Source organism: Aulonocara sp. 'chitande type north' Nkhata Bay, linkage group LG23 (genome assembly GCF_057382095.1).
Source record: "Aulonocara sp. 'chitande type north' Nkhata Bay isolate Kocher_YH1m ecotype deep benthic linkage group LG23, A_spYH_male_GT1.1, whole genome shotgun sequence".
Lineage (NCBI taxonomy): Eukaryota > Metazoa > Chordata > Actinopteri > Cichliformes > Cichlidae > Aulonocara > Aulonocara sp. 'chitande type north' Nkhata Bay.
The window spans coordinates 8,119,567-8,134,174 of record NC_141365.1 but is presented as its reverse complement, the minus strand read 5'-3'; the positions used below and the strand labels follow the sequence as shown (position 1 = coordinate 8,134,174).

Sequence of the window (14,608 nt, the reverse complement as noted above, 5' to 3'; positions counted from 1 at the left end):
TTGCGCCAAGTTACGTGAACTGAAGTGCTGCTGTTTTGCCTTGCTGTGCTTTTACCGTCTGTTCCCGTTGTGAGAATTCTTCCCTGCTGCTGTCAGCTTTTACAGTGGACGTCGGCGTGGACAACGGCCATATGCATGCCGGTTATCGGAGTCAGCTGGCGTGCATATTAATTGACTGTTAACTTATCGTCGTGTGGACGGCAAGTTGGAGCAGTACGGTGATTCCGTTTGCTCCAGATTTTAGAGTTTTATCCAGATTGTATGTTGTTTTATTGCTTTTGATTTGTAGTTTGGAATTTTGTTACACCACTGGTGGGAGGCCCTTTTTCTAGCTGTAGATCACCAGTGTGGTCCTGCAGTTGGGTTATCCCCCGGTGCTACACATTAGTTTGTTGTAATATATTAAAATTTTCTTTGTTTCTTTTTATTCAGATGCGGAGTGCCGACGTGGAGGAGACTAGGGTGCCTTGGTGGTGGGATCCCTTGAGTGTACACACCTGCCTTGTTTAGTTTATTAGTGTGAGTGTGTGTGATAGTCTGTTGCACTTGTGTTTTGGGTGTGTTTTCTTTCTTTAGTTTGTGTGTGGCATCCCTGCCCCTCCACTGGTAAGCCTCAGCTCTGAATACCTTTTTAAGCATATTTGTATTTGAATATTTATGATTGTGCTTTTATATGGTGTTTTAAATAATTATTAATAAATTGTGAATTTGTTGATCATTGAACATCGTCTCTGGACTGAGTATAGCGAACCTAAGTGCCTTTCTGGTGATTTAGTGTTACTTTCAGTATTCTCTGGGTGAAATTCCCAGGGTGGCGTTGTCTTTTTAAAACTGCAAAGAGTATTTACTTTATACCCCATCCTCGTCTCGCCACAAACTTGGCGTTGTTGTCGACAGGATATACTCTTTAAAACAGAGACGTGTGTTCTTCTTTTTTTGTTTGGTGTAACGTAAATTGTTTTTTTTATTATTTTTGTACAGAATAAAGGCAAAGCAGCAGCTACTTTGGTGTGGGATTTCACAGCTGTGTTACAGAGATGGAGGAAGAGTTACAGGAACTCAGGGACTTGATCGCGCAGCTGAAAGCAGACAATGAGAGGCTGCGTCAGGAGAGGGCTGTTGGGTCAGGTACTAGTGCTACACCTTCTACTTCAACTGCATCATCTGTTAACCCCCCAACGGCTGGTGTCTCTGTAGCAGAGAGACTAGTTTTTGTGCCCCGTGACAGAAAGTGCCCTATGTTTAGAGGAAAATCAGGTATAGGGTTGAATGAATGGTTGGAGGAAATAGAAGGTTGTGCTAGAGCACGTCATTTGTCTTTGGCTGATAAAGCATTTTTCCTGTTTGACCACCTAGAAGGGGAAGCACGTGAGGAGATCAAATATCGCTCTAGTGCAGAGAGGACTGATCCTGCTAAGATAATCACTATATTGCAAGAACTGTATGGCTGTTCAGACTCCTATGTAGCATTGCAGGAAGCTTTCTTCTCTAGAAAACAGCAGGAAAGTGAGACACTGCAAGAGTTTTCCCTCGCTCTCTTGGGTCTTATGGAAAAAGTTAAATCGAGTGCCCCCAATGGTATGCCCAATGCTGACGTTTTATTAAGAGATCAATTTGTTGAACAGGTCTTAGATAGTACCTTGCGGCGGGAGTTAAAGCAGCTAGTAAGGAGGCAGCCAACGCTGACATTGCTGGAGATTAGAGGGGAAGCTATTAGGTGGGAACGTGAAGGGTTGCCTAGTGGCGTTAGGCATAGAAGCAGTTCTGTCCCTTCTGTTTATGGCATTCAGTATGGGGTCCATAGCGGTCCCTCAGGAATAGCTCAGTCTACCCATTTGTCTGAGATGAGCGAGATGAAGGAATTGTTAAAGCGCCAGCAGGAGCAACTTAATCAGCTCACTCAGAGCATTGCTCGATTGCAGGGCCCCCATCGAATGCCTCGCTCAGGACGGGGCGATTCCATTATATGCCGTCGTTGTCAGCAACCTGGACATTTTGCTCGGGAGTGTGATGGGGAACGCGTTCCTCGTTCCCGGCCTCCTTCGCAGGCCCCTCTGCATAATCGCAGGCACTCTCCTTTAAATACGGCTTCGGAAAACTAGCACCCTCCGTATTGCCGAGCCACAGTTCGGGTGGGGTGTCTATTGGCTCAAGGGTTGTTTCTAATGGTCCAGAGGCAGTCTCGAAATTAATTTCATCCTGTCCTCATATAGATGTGGACATGGGCGGTATAAAAGTACCTTGTTTGGTTGATACAGGGTCCATGGTCTCTACCATTACTGAAAGTTTTTTTCGCCAGCATTTTGAGTCCTGGGGTCAAGAGCGTCTCCAAGCTTGTCATTGGTTGCAGCTTAAAGCGGCTAATGGGTTGTCCATTCCTTACCTTGGCTATATCGAGCTAAGTGTAGAGCTCTGTGACAAGTTTCTTCCACAGTGTGGCGTGTTGGTCGTTAAAGATCCTCCAGGTGCAGGACCTTCCACGGTTCCGGGTGTATTGGGGATGAATGTCATTCGGAAGTGTTACCACGAGCTTTTTGGGCAACACGGTGAAGCATTGTTTAGTTTGGGCTTTGTCACCGAGGCCCCTAAACCCCTTGTGCAGGCGCTGCAAAAGTGCCATGATGTTAGTATAAGAGCCCCACTGGATTTGTCTGGCCATGTGAGAGTGAGGGGTAAGCGAGCATGTTGCATTCCGGGTGGTGTAATGAAAGTAGTGGCCGCCACCTGTTCGGAGCAATATTCAGGTGCCACCGTGTTATTTGAACCTAATGATGTTAACTTGCCTGCTGGACTTTTAGCGTCCCCTGCATTGGTTCGAGTGGTTAGAGGTACTGCATACATACCAGTTGTTAATGTAGGGACCACGGCGGTCTTGCTTCACCCCAGGACCGTTATAGGGACCCTGGAAGATGTTCATGTGGTCAGTTTGCCCGCTGGTGTGACAGAAATACCCCCTAACGTAGCCACAATGGCATCTCACACCGCCACTCCTACTGTGCAGGATCAGATGGAAGGGATTGATTTGTCTAAACTGTCAGCAGAGGAACAGGGACAGGTGAGGTCTCTCCTTAAGAAATACAGCTCTGTCTTTTCTGCTCATGATACTGATTTGGGTTGCACTAACTTGATCTCCCATGACATTCCACTCTTAGACGATATCCCTGTGCGGCAGCGTTACAGGCGCATCCCCCCTTCAGAGTACGAGGTTGTGAAAGAGCATATTAACCAGTTGTTAGGGGCCAAGGTGATTAGAGAGAGTAGCAGCCCCTATGCTTCTCCCATTGTGCTCGTTAAGAAGAAGGATGGCAGCCCGCGCATGTGTGTTGATTATCGGCAACTGAACAACAAGACAAGGAAAGATGCATTCCCCCTGCCGCGCATTGAAGAATCCTTAGATGCGCTGACTGGTGCCCGTTGGTTTTCCACCATGGATTTAGCAAGTGGCTATAATCAGGTCCCAGTTACGGAAGAGGATAGGCCCAAGACTGCCTTCTGTACTCCTTTCGGCCTATTTGAATGGAACCGAATGCCATTTGGGCTCTGTAATGCCCCTAGCACCTTCCAGAGACTAATGCAACGCCTTTTCGGTGATCAACAGTGCCAGTCTCTGCTTCTCTATCTTGATGACATTGTAATCTTTTCATCAACAGTATCGCAACATCTTGAGCGGCTGGATGTGGTGCTAGGTCGGCTTCAGCAGGAAGGTTTAAAAGCCAAGCTTGCCAAATGTGCCTTTTTCCAGCGGGAGGTTCGCTACCTAGGCCATGTCATCTCCGATCAAGGTGTCTCTACGGACCCTAGCAAGGTGGAAGTGGTGGCTAACTGGCAGCCTCCTAAGACTGTTTCGGAACTACGCTCCTTCCTTGGGTTTGCCAGCTATTATCGCCGTTTTGTGGAGGGTTTTGCCAAGTTGGCGGCACCTCTGCATAGACTGGTGGCAGAGTGGGGAGGCAGAAAATCAAAGAAGAGGTCAGAGCATGGTGTCGCGGAGAACTGGACTGCAGAGTGTGCTCAAAGTTTTGAGGCATTAAAGACTAAGCTGACGACAGCACCAGTGCTGGCTTATGCAGATTTCTCTTTGCCTTTTATTTTAGAAGTGGATGCCAGCCATGCCGGCCTAGGGGCAGTGCTTTCCCAGGAGCAGGGAGGTAAAGTGAGGCCAATAGCCTATGCCAGTCGGGGTTTGAGGCCCCCTGAGCGCAATATGCTAAATTATAGCTCCATGAAGCTGGAGTTTTTGGCACTTAAGTGGGCCATGACTGAGAAATTTAGAGAGTACTTGTTGGGCCACAAGTGTATTGTTTACACCGACAACAATCCTCTTAGTCACTTGTCTTCTGCTAAACTTGGGGCTACTGAACAGCGCTGGGCAGCTCAGCTCGCTTCGTTTGACTTTGACTTAAAGTACAGGTCAGGAAGGAGTAATAAGAATGCAGACGCTTTATCTCGCCAGCATCCACCTGATCCTCAGGAGATTAAAGCCATGGTTCCTGGTACAGCCTTGCCTGGACCTCTTCAACAAGCCTTGCGGCTGGGACCAGCTGAGGTATCACAAGCTGCCATTACAGTTTTGCCCCATCTCACTACTCCTGATCTTCATACCCTCCAACAGGTCGACTCAGTGATAAAAGAGATCTTGGTGTTCTGGAGGCGGAAGCAGCGACCCAGCTTTGAGGAGCGGCAGCAGCTTGCTCCACCTGCTCTAGTGCTGCTACGACAATGGGATCGTCTGATTGAAAGGGAAGGAGTTCTGTATCGTCAGGTTCATCGCCCTGACGGTGCCGAGGTGGTACTTCAGCTTTTGCTGCCTAGTGCACTGATTGAGCAGGTGTTGACTCATGTTCATCAGGACCATGGCCATCAAGGGGTGGAAAGGACCCTAGCGCTTCTCCGCTCACGGTGCTACTGGCCCGGTATGTCTGCTGAGGTAGCTCGTTGGTGTCAGAGATGCGAACGTTGCCAAGTTGCAAAAGACACCCAACCAGCAGCTCAAAGTTTCATGGGACATTTGTTGGCTTCTCGACCAAATGAAATCTTGGCCATTGATTACACCTTGCTCGAACCTTCCCGGAATGGGCTGGAGAACGTTTTGGTGATGACTGATGTTTTCAGCAAGTATACATTGGCTGTCCCCACTCGTGACCAACGTGCTGCTACAGTGGCCCAGGTTCTCGTGACTGAGTGGTTTTCGAAGTTTGGTGTACCAGCGCGTATCCATTCCGATCAGGGTCGTAACTTTGAAAGCTCCCTGATCCAGCAGCTCTGCAGGTTTTATGGTATCGAGAAGTCCCACACTACTCCTTATCATCCGGCTGGAAATGGTCAGTGTGAACGTTTTAATAGGACTTTGCACAATTTGTTGCGGACCCTGCCAGTATCCAGAAAAAGAGACTGGAATGTATGTTTGCCCCAGTTACTCTACTGTTATAATACCACTCCCCATCAGGCTACTGGGGAAACCCCATTCTTATTGATGTTTGGGCAAGAACCCAGGTTGCCAGTGGACTTTCTGTTGGGCAGAGTACCGGACCCCATCAGTGGAGATGTGCACGAGTGGATTCAGGAGCATCAAGCCCGGCTACAGGTTGTACATGAAGGAGCCAAGGAACGATTGCAATTGGCTGCCGACCGCAGAAAGAGGCACCATGATAAAAAGGTGAAAGAGGCACCATTGAACAATGGCCAGTTGGTGTTCCTGCGCGATCTGAGTGGAAGAGGGAGATGTAAAATCCAAGATAAATGGAAACCCGTGGTATATAGAATCCTGAAGGCACCTAAAGGAGGTGGGGCAGTATATACCATTGCACCTGCAGATGATCCCAGCAGTGTGAAGCATGTTCATCGTACCTTGTTGAAGGCTGTGATAACGGCAGCCACACCATCAGAAGGGCCTGCTCCAAGCAGTAGCCCACGTGGCCCAGAAATATCCTCCCCAGAACCAGGACATGACTCATCAAGTGACAGTGACCTGTTATTCCTGAGCGTAGGAGCTCCTCAAGTAAATGTTTCACCATCTTACAGCCCAGTGGCAGTGATTCCAAGTAGCCCTGAGTTGTTGCTCCGGCCAGAAGACCGAACTTCCGATGTCCCAGCCACTTGTACAGTTACTCCGAGTGTAGCACCAGTTCCATCTAGCTCTCTTCCTGCTCCCTCTACGAGTTCTGATACAAGAAATGTGGTGGTGCGAAAAACAACCCGGTCCACAGCTGGCCAGCATTCAAACATCCATCATCTCCCAAGACCAACAGGGGAGGTGGCACAAGGGGCTGCTAACTCTATTTCTGAGCCTAGGGTACATGCTGTCTCTGCATTTTTTAGGCCTTGGGACTAATCTGGGTGTCTTTGTAATTCATCGTCGGGGCGACGATGCAAGAAGGAGGGGTAGAATGTGGCAGGATGAATGTTATCCCTCGGTCCAACCCACTTTCAGCCTGGCCCATTAGGGGGCGCTGGTATAAATAGTGGCCATTTGAGTGTCTCTGCATTGCTTGCCTGTGATCTCCTTTTTGGTCACCTGACTTCCTCGGGGTGGTAGAGATCGTTTGTGGGTTACTCCTCTAAAGTCTCCATCGCGGCTGGTCGTAGCTATAGAAGCCTCCTCTGAGCTATTCTGCTTACGTTCTGTGACCCGGCTTACTTGGTACGTAATCAACTTTTGTTACGCTCTCTGCCTTCTATTGTTCTTTTATAGTAATTATTTATTATGTTTCGCAGGAAGTGTGGGCCTTAGTTTTGCGCCAAGTTACGTGAACTGAAGTGCTGCTGTTTTGCCTTGCTGTGCTTTTACCGTCTGTTCCCGTTGTGAGAATTCTTCCCTGCTGCTGTCAGCTTTTACAGTGGACGTCGGCGTGGACAACGGCCATATGCATGCCGGTTATCGGAGTCAGCTGGCGTGCATATTAATTGACTGTTAACTTATCGTCGTGTGGACGGCAAGTTGGAGCAGTACGGTGATTCCGTTTGCTCCAGATTTTAGAGTTTTATCCAGATTGTATGTTGTTTTATTGCTTTTGATTTGTAGTTTGGAATTTTGTTACACCACTGGTGGGAGGCCCTTTTTCTAGCTGTAGATCACCAGTGTGGTCCTGCAGTTGGGTTATCCCCCGGTGCTACACATTAGTTTGTTGTAATATATTAAAATTTTCTTTGTTTCTTTTTATTCAGATGCGGAGTGCCGACGTGGAGGAGACTAGGGTGCCTTGGTGGTGGGATCCCTTGAGTGTACACACCTGCCTTGTTTAGTTTATTAGTGTGTGTGTGATAGTCTGTTGCACTTGTGTTTTGGGTGTGTTTTCTTTCTTTAGTTTGTGTGTGGCATCCCTGCCCCTCCACTGGTAAGCCTCAGCTCTGAATACCTTTTTAAGCATATTTGTATTTGAATATTTATGATTGTGCTTTTATATGGTGTTTTAAATAATTATTAATAAATTGTGAATTTGTTGATCATTGAACATCGTCTCTGGACTGAGTATAGCGAACCTAAGTGCCTTTCTGGTGATTTAGTGTTACTTTCAGTATTCTCTGGGTGAAATTCCCAGGGTGGCGTTGTCTTTTTAAAACTGCAAAGAGTATTTACTTTATACCCCATCCTCGTCTCGCCACAATACATTTTAAACAATTAATCACTATTCTCTTAAGTCAGTGTATAAAAGCGATCCATTTGAATAAAAGGCACACCGATATCTTTGTTAACTGTATCATTTTAAATAATTTTTCTTTAAAGTTCTCCTCATTATTCTTCCCACATTCCAAACCAAATTAGGAGTCGGGTTTCAAGATAAGGTGCCAGTGCCTTTAACCTACTGGGCGGTTTAAACGTTTCACACACTGAGTGTGTTGTTTTCTTTGGCTCTGAATATGTTATGTAATTATGGCAAGAACCCAAAGGTCGACAGAAGAAGAATACCAACTACTGTAAACCATAAAGGCCAGTAGAGGTCTGAAATATACTGCTCAAAAACTGATCGTGCTTAAATCACAAATGAGATCTTTGTGAATGAAATATTTAATAAATATATTACGTAATTTTTTGAGAAAAAAAAACCAAAGTAGACAGTCAGTGAAAAACAAAGCCATAAGCTTTCTAAATTTAACTAAAAGGTAAAAGTTTTATTTCTCGGGTGTTTTCTTAATTAATAAATGTACGAAAACAATAATCCTACACTGAAAACACACCGTGTGTCTAAGACCTGAAACAAGCACTGTTACCTGTGTTCCTCCTAAACGTAGCCCTAAATTTTCCTAACTTCATACACTGTTACAACTCCGATTTTTCTTAACCACCTGGTACAGGTGTAACAGTTGTAACAGAGTGTCTTAGAGATGTAGTGTAATTTTACATTGGTTAAGTCTTATTAACCACGCGCTTTTATTTTGAAAGCGTCTTTCCACGTCCTCTGGTAATAAAACAATCATCGTCACATTTGCAGATATAGCCCATATCAACAAGCGACAGCCTAACTAAGCGAAGACATGGAGACATTATACAGCCTTCTTGGCTCAGAGTGGATAGACGGCAGGAGCATTTTAATCTTTTTGTTTGTTCTTCTGCTTACGACTGAAGTTTTGAAGAACAGAGTGCCAAAAAACTTTCCTCCCGGACCGAGGGCTCTGCCTTTCATTGGAAATCTTCATCGCATCAGACCTGATAGAATTCATCTGCAGTTTGCAGAGGTATACATACTGCTACTGCTACTACTAATTTTTATTAATAAAATGTCATGTTATAAAAATAAAGTGCCCCAGGCATTAAAAGTGGTATTACACCGAATTAAGACACGTAGGATACGGTGAACAAGTGGGTCTTCAACTTAGCTTTAAAAACCTCCACAGAGCATGCGTTGAAGGAGGTTGTTCTACAAAAATAGGACAAGAAAAGAAAAAGCACGCTCTCCAATAGTCTTTTTTCTGGCTTTAGGAACATGTAGAAGGCCAGAATCCTGACATATGACCTCTTTATTGGACAAGAGTGTAACTATCAATAACCTTACAAATATCAATTTCATTTTGTACAAATCTGGCCTACTGTCTGAAGTTTGTGTGGTTTTCCATCTGAGCAGATGAAGCTTTCTGCACCATCTTTTCAACATCCTAATTTGTTTATGTGCTAAACAGAAATAATTTCCTTTCTTGTTGCTAAAAACTCATTCTGAAGTATGCTTTCACTAACTCAGAGGGTATAACAAACGTGGCAGTTTGTCGTGAAACAACTACTGTAATCTCCACATTTTGACTTTTTCCTCTATATAGACTTTTTGACTTTTCCCCCAGAAACATAATTTCGCCTTTTTTCAAAGAACAGTATTTTGACTTTTTTCTCAAAATACATTCTTGATCTTATTCTCAAAATGATCAACAGTATTTTTTTTCTCGCCCTAATACTCATAGAACGCAACCATTATCATGAGTTACTAGTGGGCTGGAAAGTAATAAACAAACAGACAGTGCATTTATAAAGCAAGTAAATTGCTTTTAATTGCTTTTGAAATGTGCAATAGAGCACAACAGTCACAGAGTTTAACATTGTCTTAAATATTTTCTTATATAAAATGCCTACCTATGGTATGAATAAAGTTTTTGTTATCTTGTCTTTTTGGTTATTTATTGAGAGAAAGGGACGTTGCTGTATGTGAAGCTGTATTTTATTCAGAAGAAGCTGTATTAATATTGGCTTTCTTAAGAGGAAATAGCCAAAATTATGAAGCGGTCACCCAAATGAGGCAGATCCCAACCCAACACTAAACAGAATCTTCTGTTCATGTTCAGTTTGCAGAGAAACATGGAAACATATTCAGCCTTCGATTCTTTGGTCAAAGAACTGTGATCATTAATGGCTACAAGCTTGTCAAAGAAGCCCTAATCCAACGAGGAGAAGACTTCATGGATCGCCCCAGCCTACCAATGTTTGAAGAATTGATTGGGAATAAAGGTGATAATTTTACTTAAAAAGTTTTTTAAAAGTTTTAATAAGACCAGCATCACTAGCCTGTCACCTTTTTAGCAATGTTAAAACTTAAGTCAATATGTTTTTGACTTTGATTTTAAGTTACTTTGCGTCTAACGCAGTTTTGTTTTTCCAAAAGGTCTTGTGGGTTCAAATGGTTATCCATGGAAGCAACAGAGGAGATTTGCTCTTCATACACTCAGAAACTTTGGTCTGGGCAAGAAGACCCTGGAGTTATCCATCCAGCAGGAGTGCCAGTATCTCACAGAGGCTTTTGCAGATCACCAAGGCACACACAGACACACAAACACATTAAACTCACACTTTTTATGATGACACAGTAATAATACTTTTTTTTTTTTTATCTTCGTTAATAATAACCATTAATGGTTAATATGGATATATCCTTTTACTTTACCCCAAACTTCTGCATGACAACGTAAACCCACACATTACTACATAAGACTCTAAATCCAACTATTCAAACAGTCATACTGAAACACACAACAACTTCCTACGTTTTAAACTTAAACATAAGTCCATGTAAAATTTGTTTTAAAGTATCTAAAATTCATTAATATAAGTTTACTCAAATTTTTTGTCTAATGGCCTCTTTCAGGAAATCCTTTTAATACCCAGTCACTGTTAACCAATGCTGTGTCCAACATCATTTGCTGTCTGGTGTTTGGGAATCGATTTGAGTACACTGACAAGCAGTTTCAGTCAATTCTGCAGCTCTTCAATGAGATAGTGTGCTTGCAGGGAACCATGTGGGCACAGGTGAAACTCTTTTACATACTGTAGTTGTTGTTTGACTCAGGATTCATACAGAACATATATAAAACCACTTTAACTGAACTTTTTTGTGCAGCCCAAGCTGTTTTTGCAAACGGAGCAGTTAGTGGAGCATAACTATTGTGCATATTAGACTCCACCAACGCTCTGCCTTTTCTCAGATTCTGTCACTGATATCCAAAAGCAGAAATATTTCAATGTTGAGTTCATTTAAAAACAGTGGAGGAAGAAAGTTACATATTTTGAAATCTGGTGCAATGTAAAACTGATATTAATTGCAAATAAAGTGCACTTTAAAATTGTGTTTAAATGAATTTGCTTGGTTACTTTTCATTACTGTCTATCACAGTTTAAGCCTACTTTTGTCCAATTTGAGCTACTTAACAGTAACATATTGGTTATTCTGTTTACTTCTAGTAGGTTGCCATGGGTAGTTGATAAGTGAACTGCAGGGACACCATGTGATGTAATATCTTTGAAAGCTAACTGTTTCCAGGGTGTCAGATGCTTTATTGGCTGTCTTCCTGTTCTGTAGATTTACAACACATTACCCTGGCTGATGAGGTGGCTGCCTGGACCTCACCAAAAAATATTCACTATAACCCAAAAGATAATTGACTTTGTAGAAGTCAAGATCAAAGAACACAGAGAAAACTTCAACCCATCATCACCAAGAGACTACATTGATGCTTTTCTCTTAGAAATGGGGGAGGTAAGTGTTTTCAAAATGTGTTCTTGTTCATTTACATTTTTTAATGAAACATGTTTCCCACTTCTGGCTTTTGTCACTCTGATAGAAAGAGGACGAAGACTCTGGTTTTAGTCTCAGCAATTTGTGCATTTGCACCCTGGACTTGTTTGGTGCTGGAACTGAAACCACTACAACTACTTTACACTGGGGACTGCTATACATGATCTACTACCCTGACATTCAAGGTGTGTGTATGAACAATATTAATCCTGAATACACACTTGTGACCATCTTTCTATTAGTTTTTTTCAGGGATTTCTCACAGATCTTTCTTATGTTGGGAGAGAAAGATGTGTAAATTTCCCCCCTGGTTATCTAAGCAGCATAAACATCAGTTACTTTTTTAATAGTGCGAAATTGCAACAACAGCCACCAGTTTGTTTTCCCACTATGTGCAGAAAAAGTCCAGGCTGAGATCGATGCTGTGATCGGTTCATCCAGACAACCGTCTATGACTGACAGAGAAAACATGCCATATACTGATGCGGTCATCCATGAGATCCAGAGAATGGGCAACATCATTCCCCTCAATGTGGCCCATGTTGCAAACAGGGAAACGATAGTGGATAAGTACACAATCCCAAAGGTACACAAAGCAATTGTGAAGAGAAATTTTATAGCACTTTTGCATTTTCCTTTTTTTTTTCAGATAGATTTTGAATTAAAAACTAGGAAAGCCGTCCTTTTATTGTCTAATGCCAGGATTCTCAAAGTTGGTTGACTGAAATAAAGTTTTGTTTTGAATTCCAGAACATCCTAAACCTGTTGTGTTAAGTTAAACAAGCCTATATGTCACGTGAGAACACTGTAACTTCCATAAAAAGCTGCCCCAACTTCACCACAAAATGCAGAAAATATATCCAGTAAAATGTGTTAGAAAATAAAAGCTAGAGCAAGAGTGAGAATGGGACACAAATGAGATGGACTGAGATGCTGAGACATCCCAAAATATACTTGGGGCCTAAACATTAAACACAGTATGAATATAGTTAGTTTCAATTCAATTTTATTTAGATATCACCAAATCACAATAACTGTCACCTTGGGGTGCTGATTATTGTTAAAGTCCAACAATCAACATTATGCACTCCATACTGTACAGTAATGCCACTGTTTTGCACATGTCTCAACTCTGTATATTTTTACATATTTTATTTATTGACTCTATTTAATTTGTATAATATGTGTATACACACACACACACACACACACACACACACACGTAGAAAAACATTTAGTATACACATCCAGAAATTTTTTTTTTTTTTTTTGCATATACTATTATATATTGTACATATATTTATTAGTTTCAGATTTAGCCATTCGTATATTTTGCCTGTTTATGTTATTGTATTTCGCACAACTCTGTTGCTTGTGAAGCTCGCACACAAGAATTTCACTCGCATGTGCTGTACCAATGTACCTGCACATGTGATGTGACAATAAAAAGTGATTTGATTTGATTTGATTTGATCAGATGGCTCCTTTTAGGGAATTACTTGGGAACAGTAGGAAGGAAAAACTACCTTTAAACAAGAAGAAACCTGCAGCAAAACCAGCTTCAGGGAAGGGCAGCCATCTGCTGTGACCAGACGAGGGGTGAGGGGAGGAGAAAGGAACAAAAAGACACACTGTGGAAGAGAGCCAGACATTAATAATAACTAATGATTAAATACAAAGAAATGGATGAACACATAGAGAATGAAAAAAGAAAGGGAAGGGGAAGGATTTTAAATTTAATTCTAGATTTAACTGGAAGCCAATGAAGAGAAGTGAATATGAATGAAATCTGTTCTGTCTTTCTAGTCCCTGTCAGAGCTCTTACTGCAGCATTTTGGATCAATGCTCACTGAAGGGTTTTCAGTGAGCATTTATAGTGACCTGGCACTAATGAATAGTCTACTGTAGAAGTAATAAATGCACAAACAATTAGCAATACCAGAAACATGTATGACAAACTGACTAGCACAAACGCTAAAGAGACACAAATAAATAACGCTTCTAACTGGCTGTATTTTCTCAGGGTACAATGATCATACCTGCTCTACACTCGGTCTTAAATGACGAGACAATGTGGGAAACTCCAAACTCCTTCAACCCTCAACACTTTCTCGACCAGGATGGTAAATTCAAGAGGAGAGAGGCCTTCCTTCCTTTTTCTACAGGTTAGTCAGTTGTTGCAGTTCCTCAAAATCCAGTTAAAGGATGTTTCAAGCCAAGTGTTTTAAGAAGGCAAGATTAATAAAGTAGTATGTCTTGCCATTAATTGTTTGACTTAGCAGCCATTTACAGTTACAGCCTTAACTTTGGTAGGGGATCGGTCTGTTAATGGTATCTCTGTTAAGTTCCACAGCTGCAGCAATAATCTGTGATCAAAGTGATTAACTTCTAAATTGTGTGAATAAAACTTGTGTCTCATTGTGTACTCAGGCAAGCGCTCATGTCTTGGAGAACAGCTGGCCCGGATGGAGTTATTCTTGTTTTTTACCTCCCTCCTTCAGAGGTTTTCATTCTCTGCACCTGCTGGAGAGCAGCCCAGTCTGGAGTTCAAGTTAGGAGCCACTCGCAGTCCCAAACCTTACCGCCTCTGTGCCGTGCCACGTTAAACCACCAGTTCTTGTAAACCGAGGGCATATCTTTCTCAGTACAATGAATCACAACTAATCACTGTCTTCCATTATTATTACACTGTCTTCCAGCTAATCTATTATATTCTATTATATTTGTTGTAATGAATGATGATCTCCTATATTACAATTTTAGAATAATGCCAGTTGTGATTTTTTTGTCCTCTCTGTATTAAAGGACTGTTTTCAAATATGCAGTAAATACATTCTCTTCCAACTCTCTTAAAGTCTTTTCCAAACCACATTAAATTTGTCAGACCTACCAGACTCAATGTGCTTAAATAAATCACACTGTCATTAGGATTTGTGTTTAAGGTCACAATATAGTTTCAGAATCGGGTGTGACGGGTGGGAGTACAGTTAGTTTCAGTGCTGTTTATCAGTTTGAGAGTGCATGATGTAATCGGGATACTTCAAATGGGTTTTGTGAAAATAAAATTTCAATAAACACTTTACTCTTTATTTAAAGGCTTTCAGAGTCACTTGTTGTCT

The 14,608-nt window shown here is 42.3% G+C and overlaps 1 protein-coding gene across 1 annotated transcript; it reads left to right on the top strand.

Moving 5' to 3' along the window:
• Window positions 1–8,316: 8,316 nt before the first annotated feature.
• Window positions 8,317–14,587, top strand: LOC147301126 (cytochrome P450 2J4-like). The gene is made up of 9 exons (XM_086281896.1): window positions 8,317–8,673; window positions 9,766–9,928; window positions 10,083–10,232; window positions 10,563–10,723; window positions 11,274–11,450; window positions 11,536–11,674; window positions 11,888–12,075; window positions 13,513–13,654; window positions 13,920–14,587. Exons 1-9 carry the CDS (start codon window positions 8,473–8,475, stop codon window positions 14,093–14,095), a joined length of 1,497 nt encoding a protein of 498 aa, XP_086138022.1. The 5' UTR covers window positions 8,317–8,472; the 3' UTR covers window positions 14,096–14,587.
• Window positions 14,588–14,608: the final 21 nt, after the last annotated feature.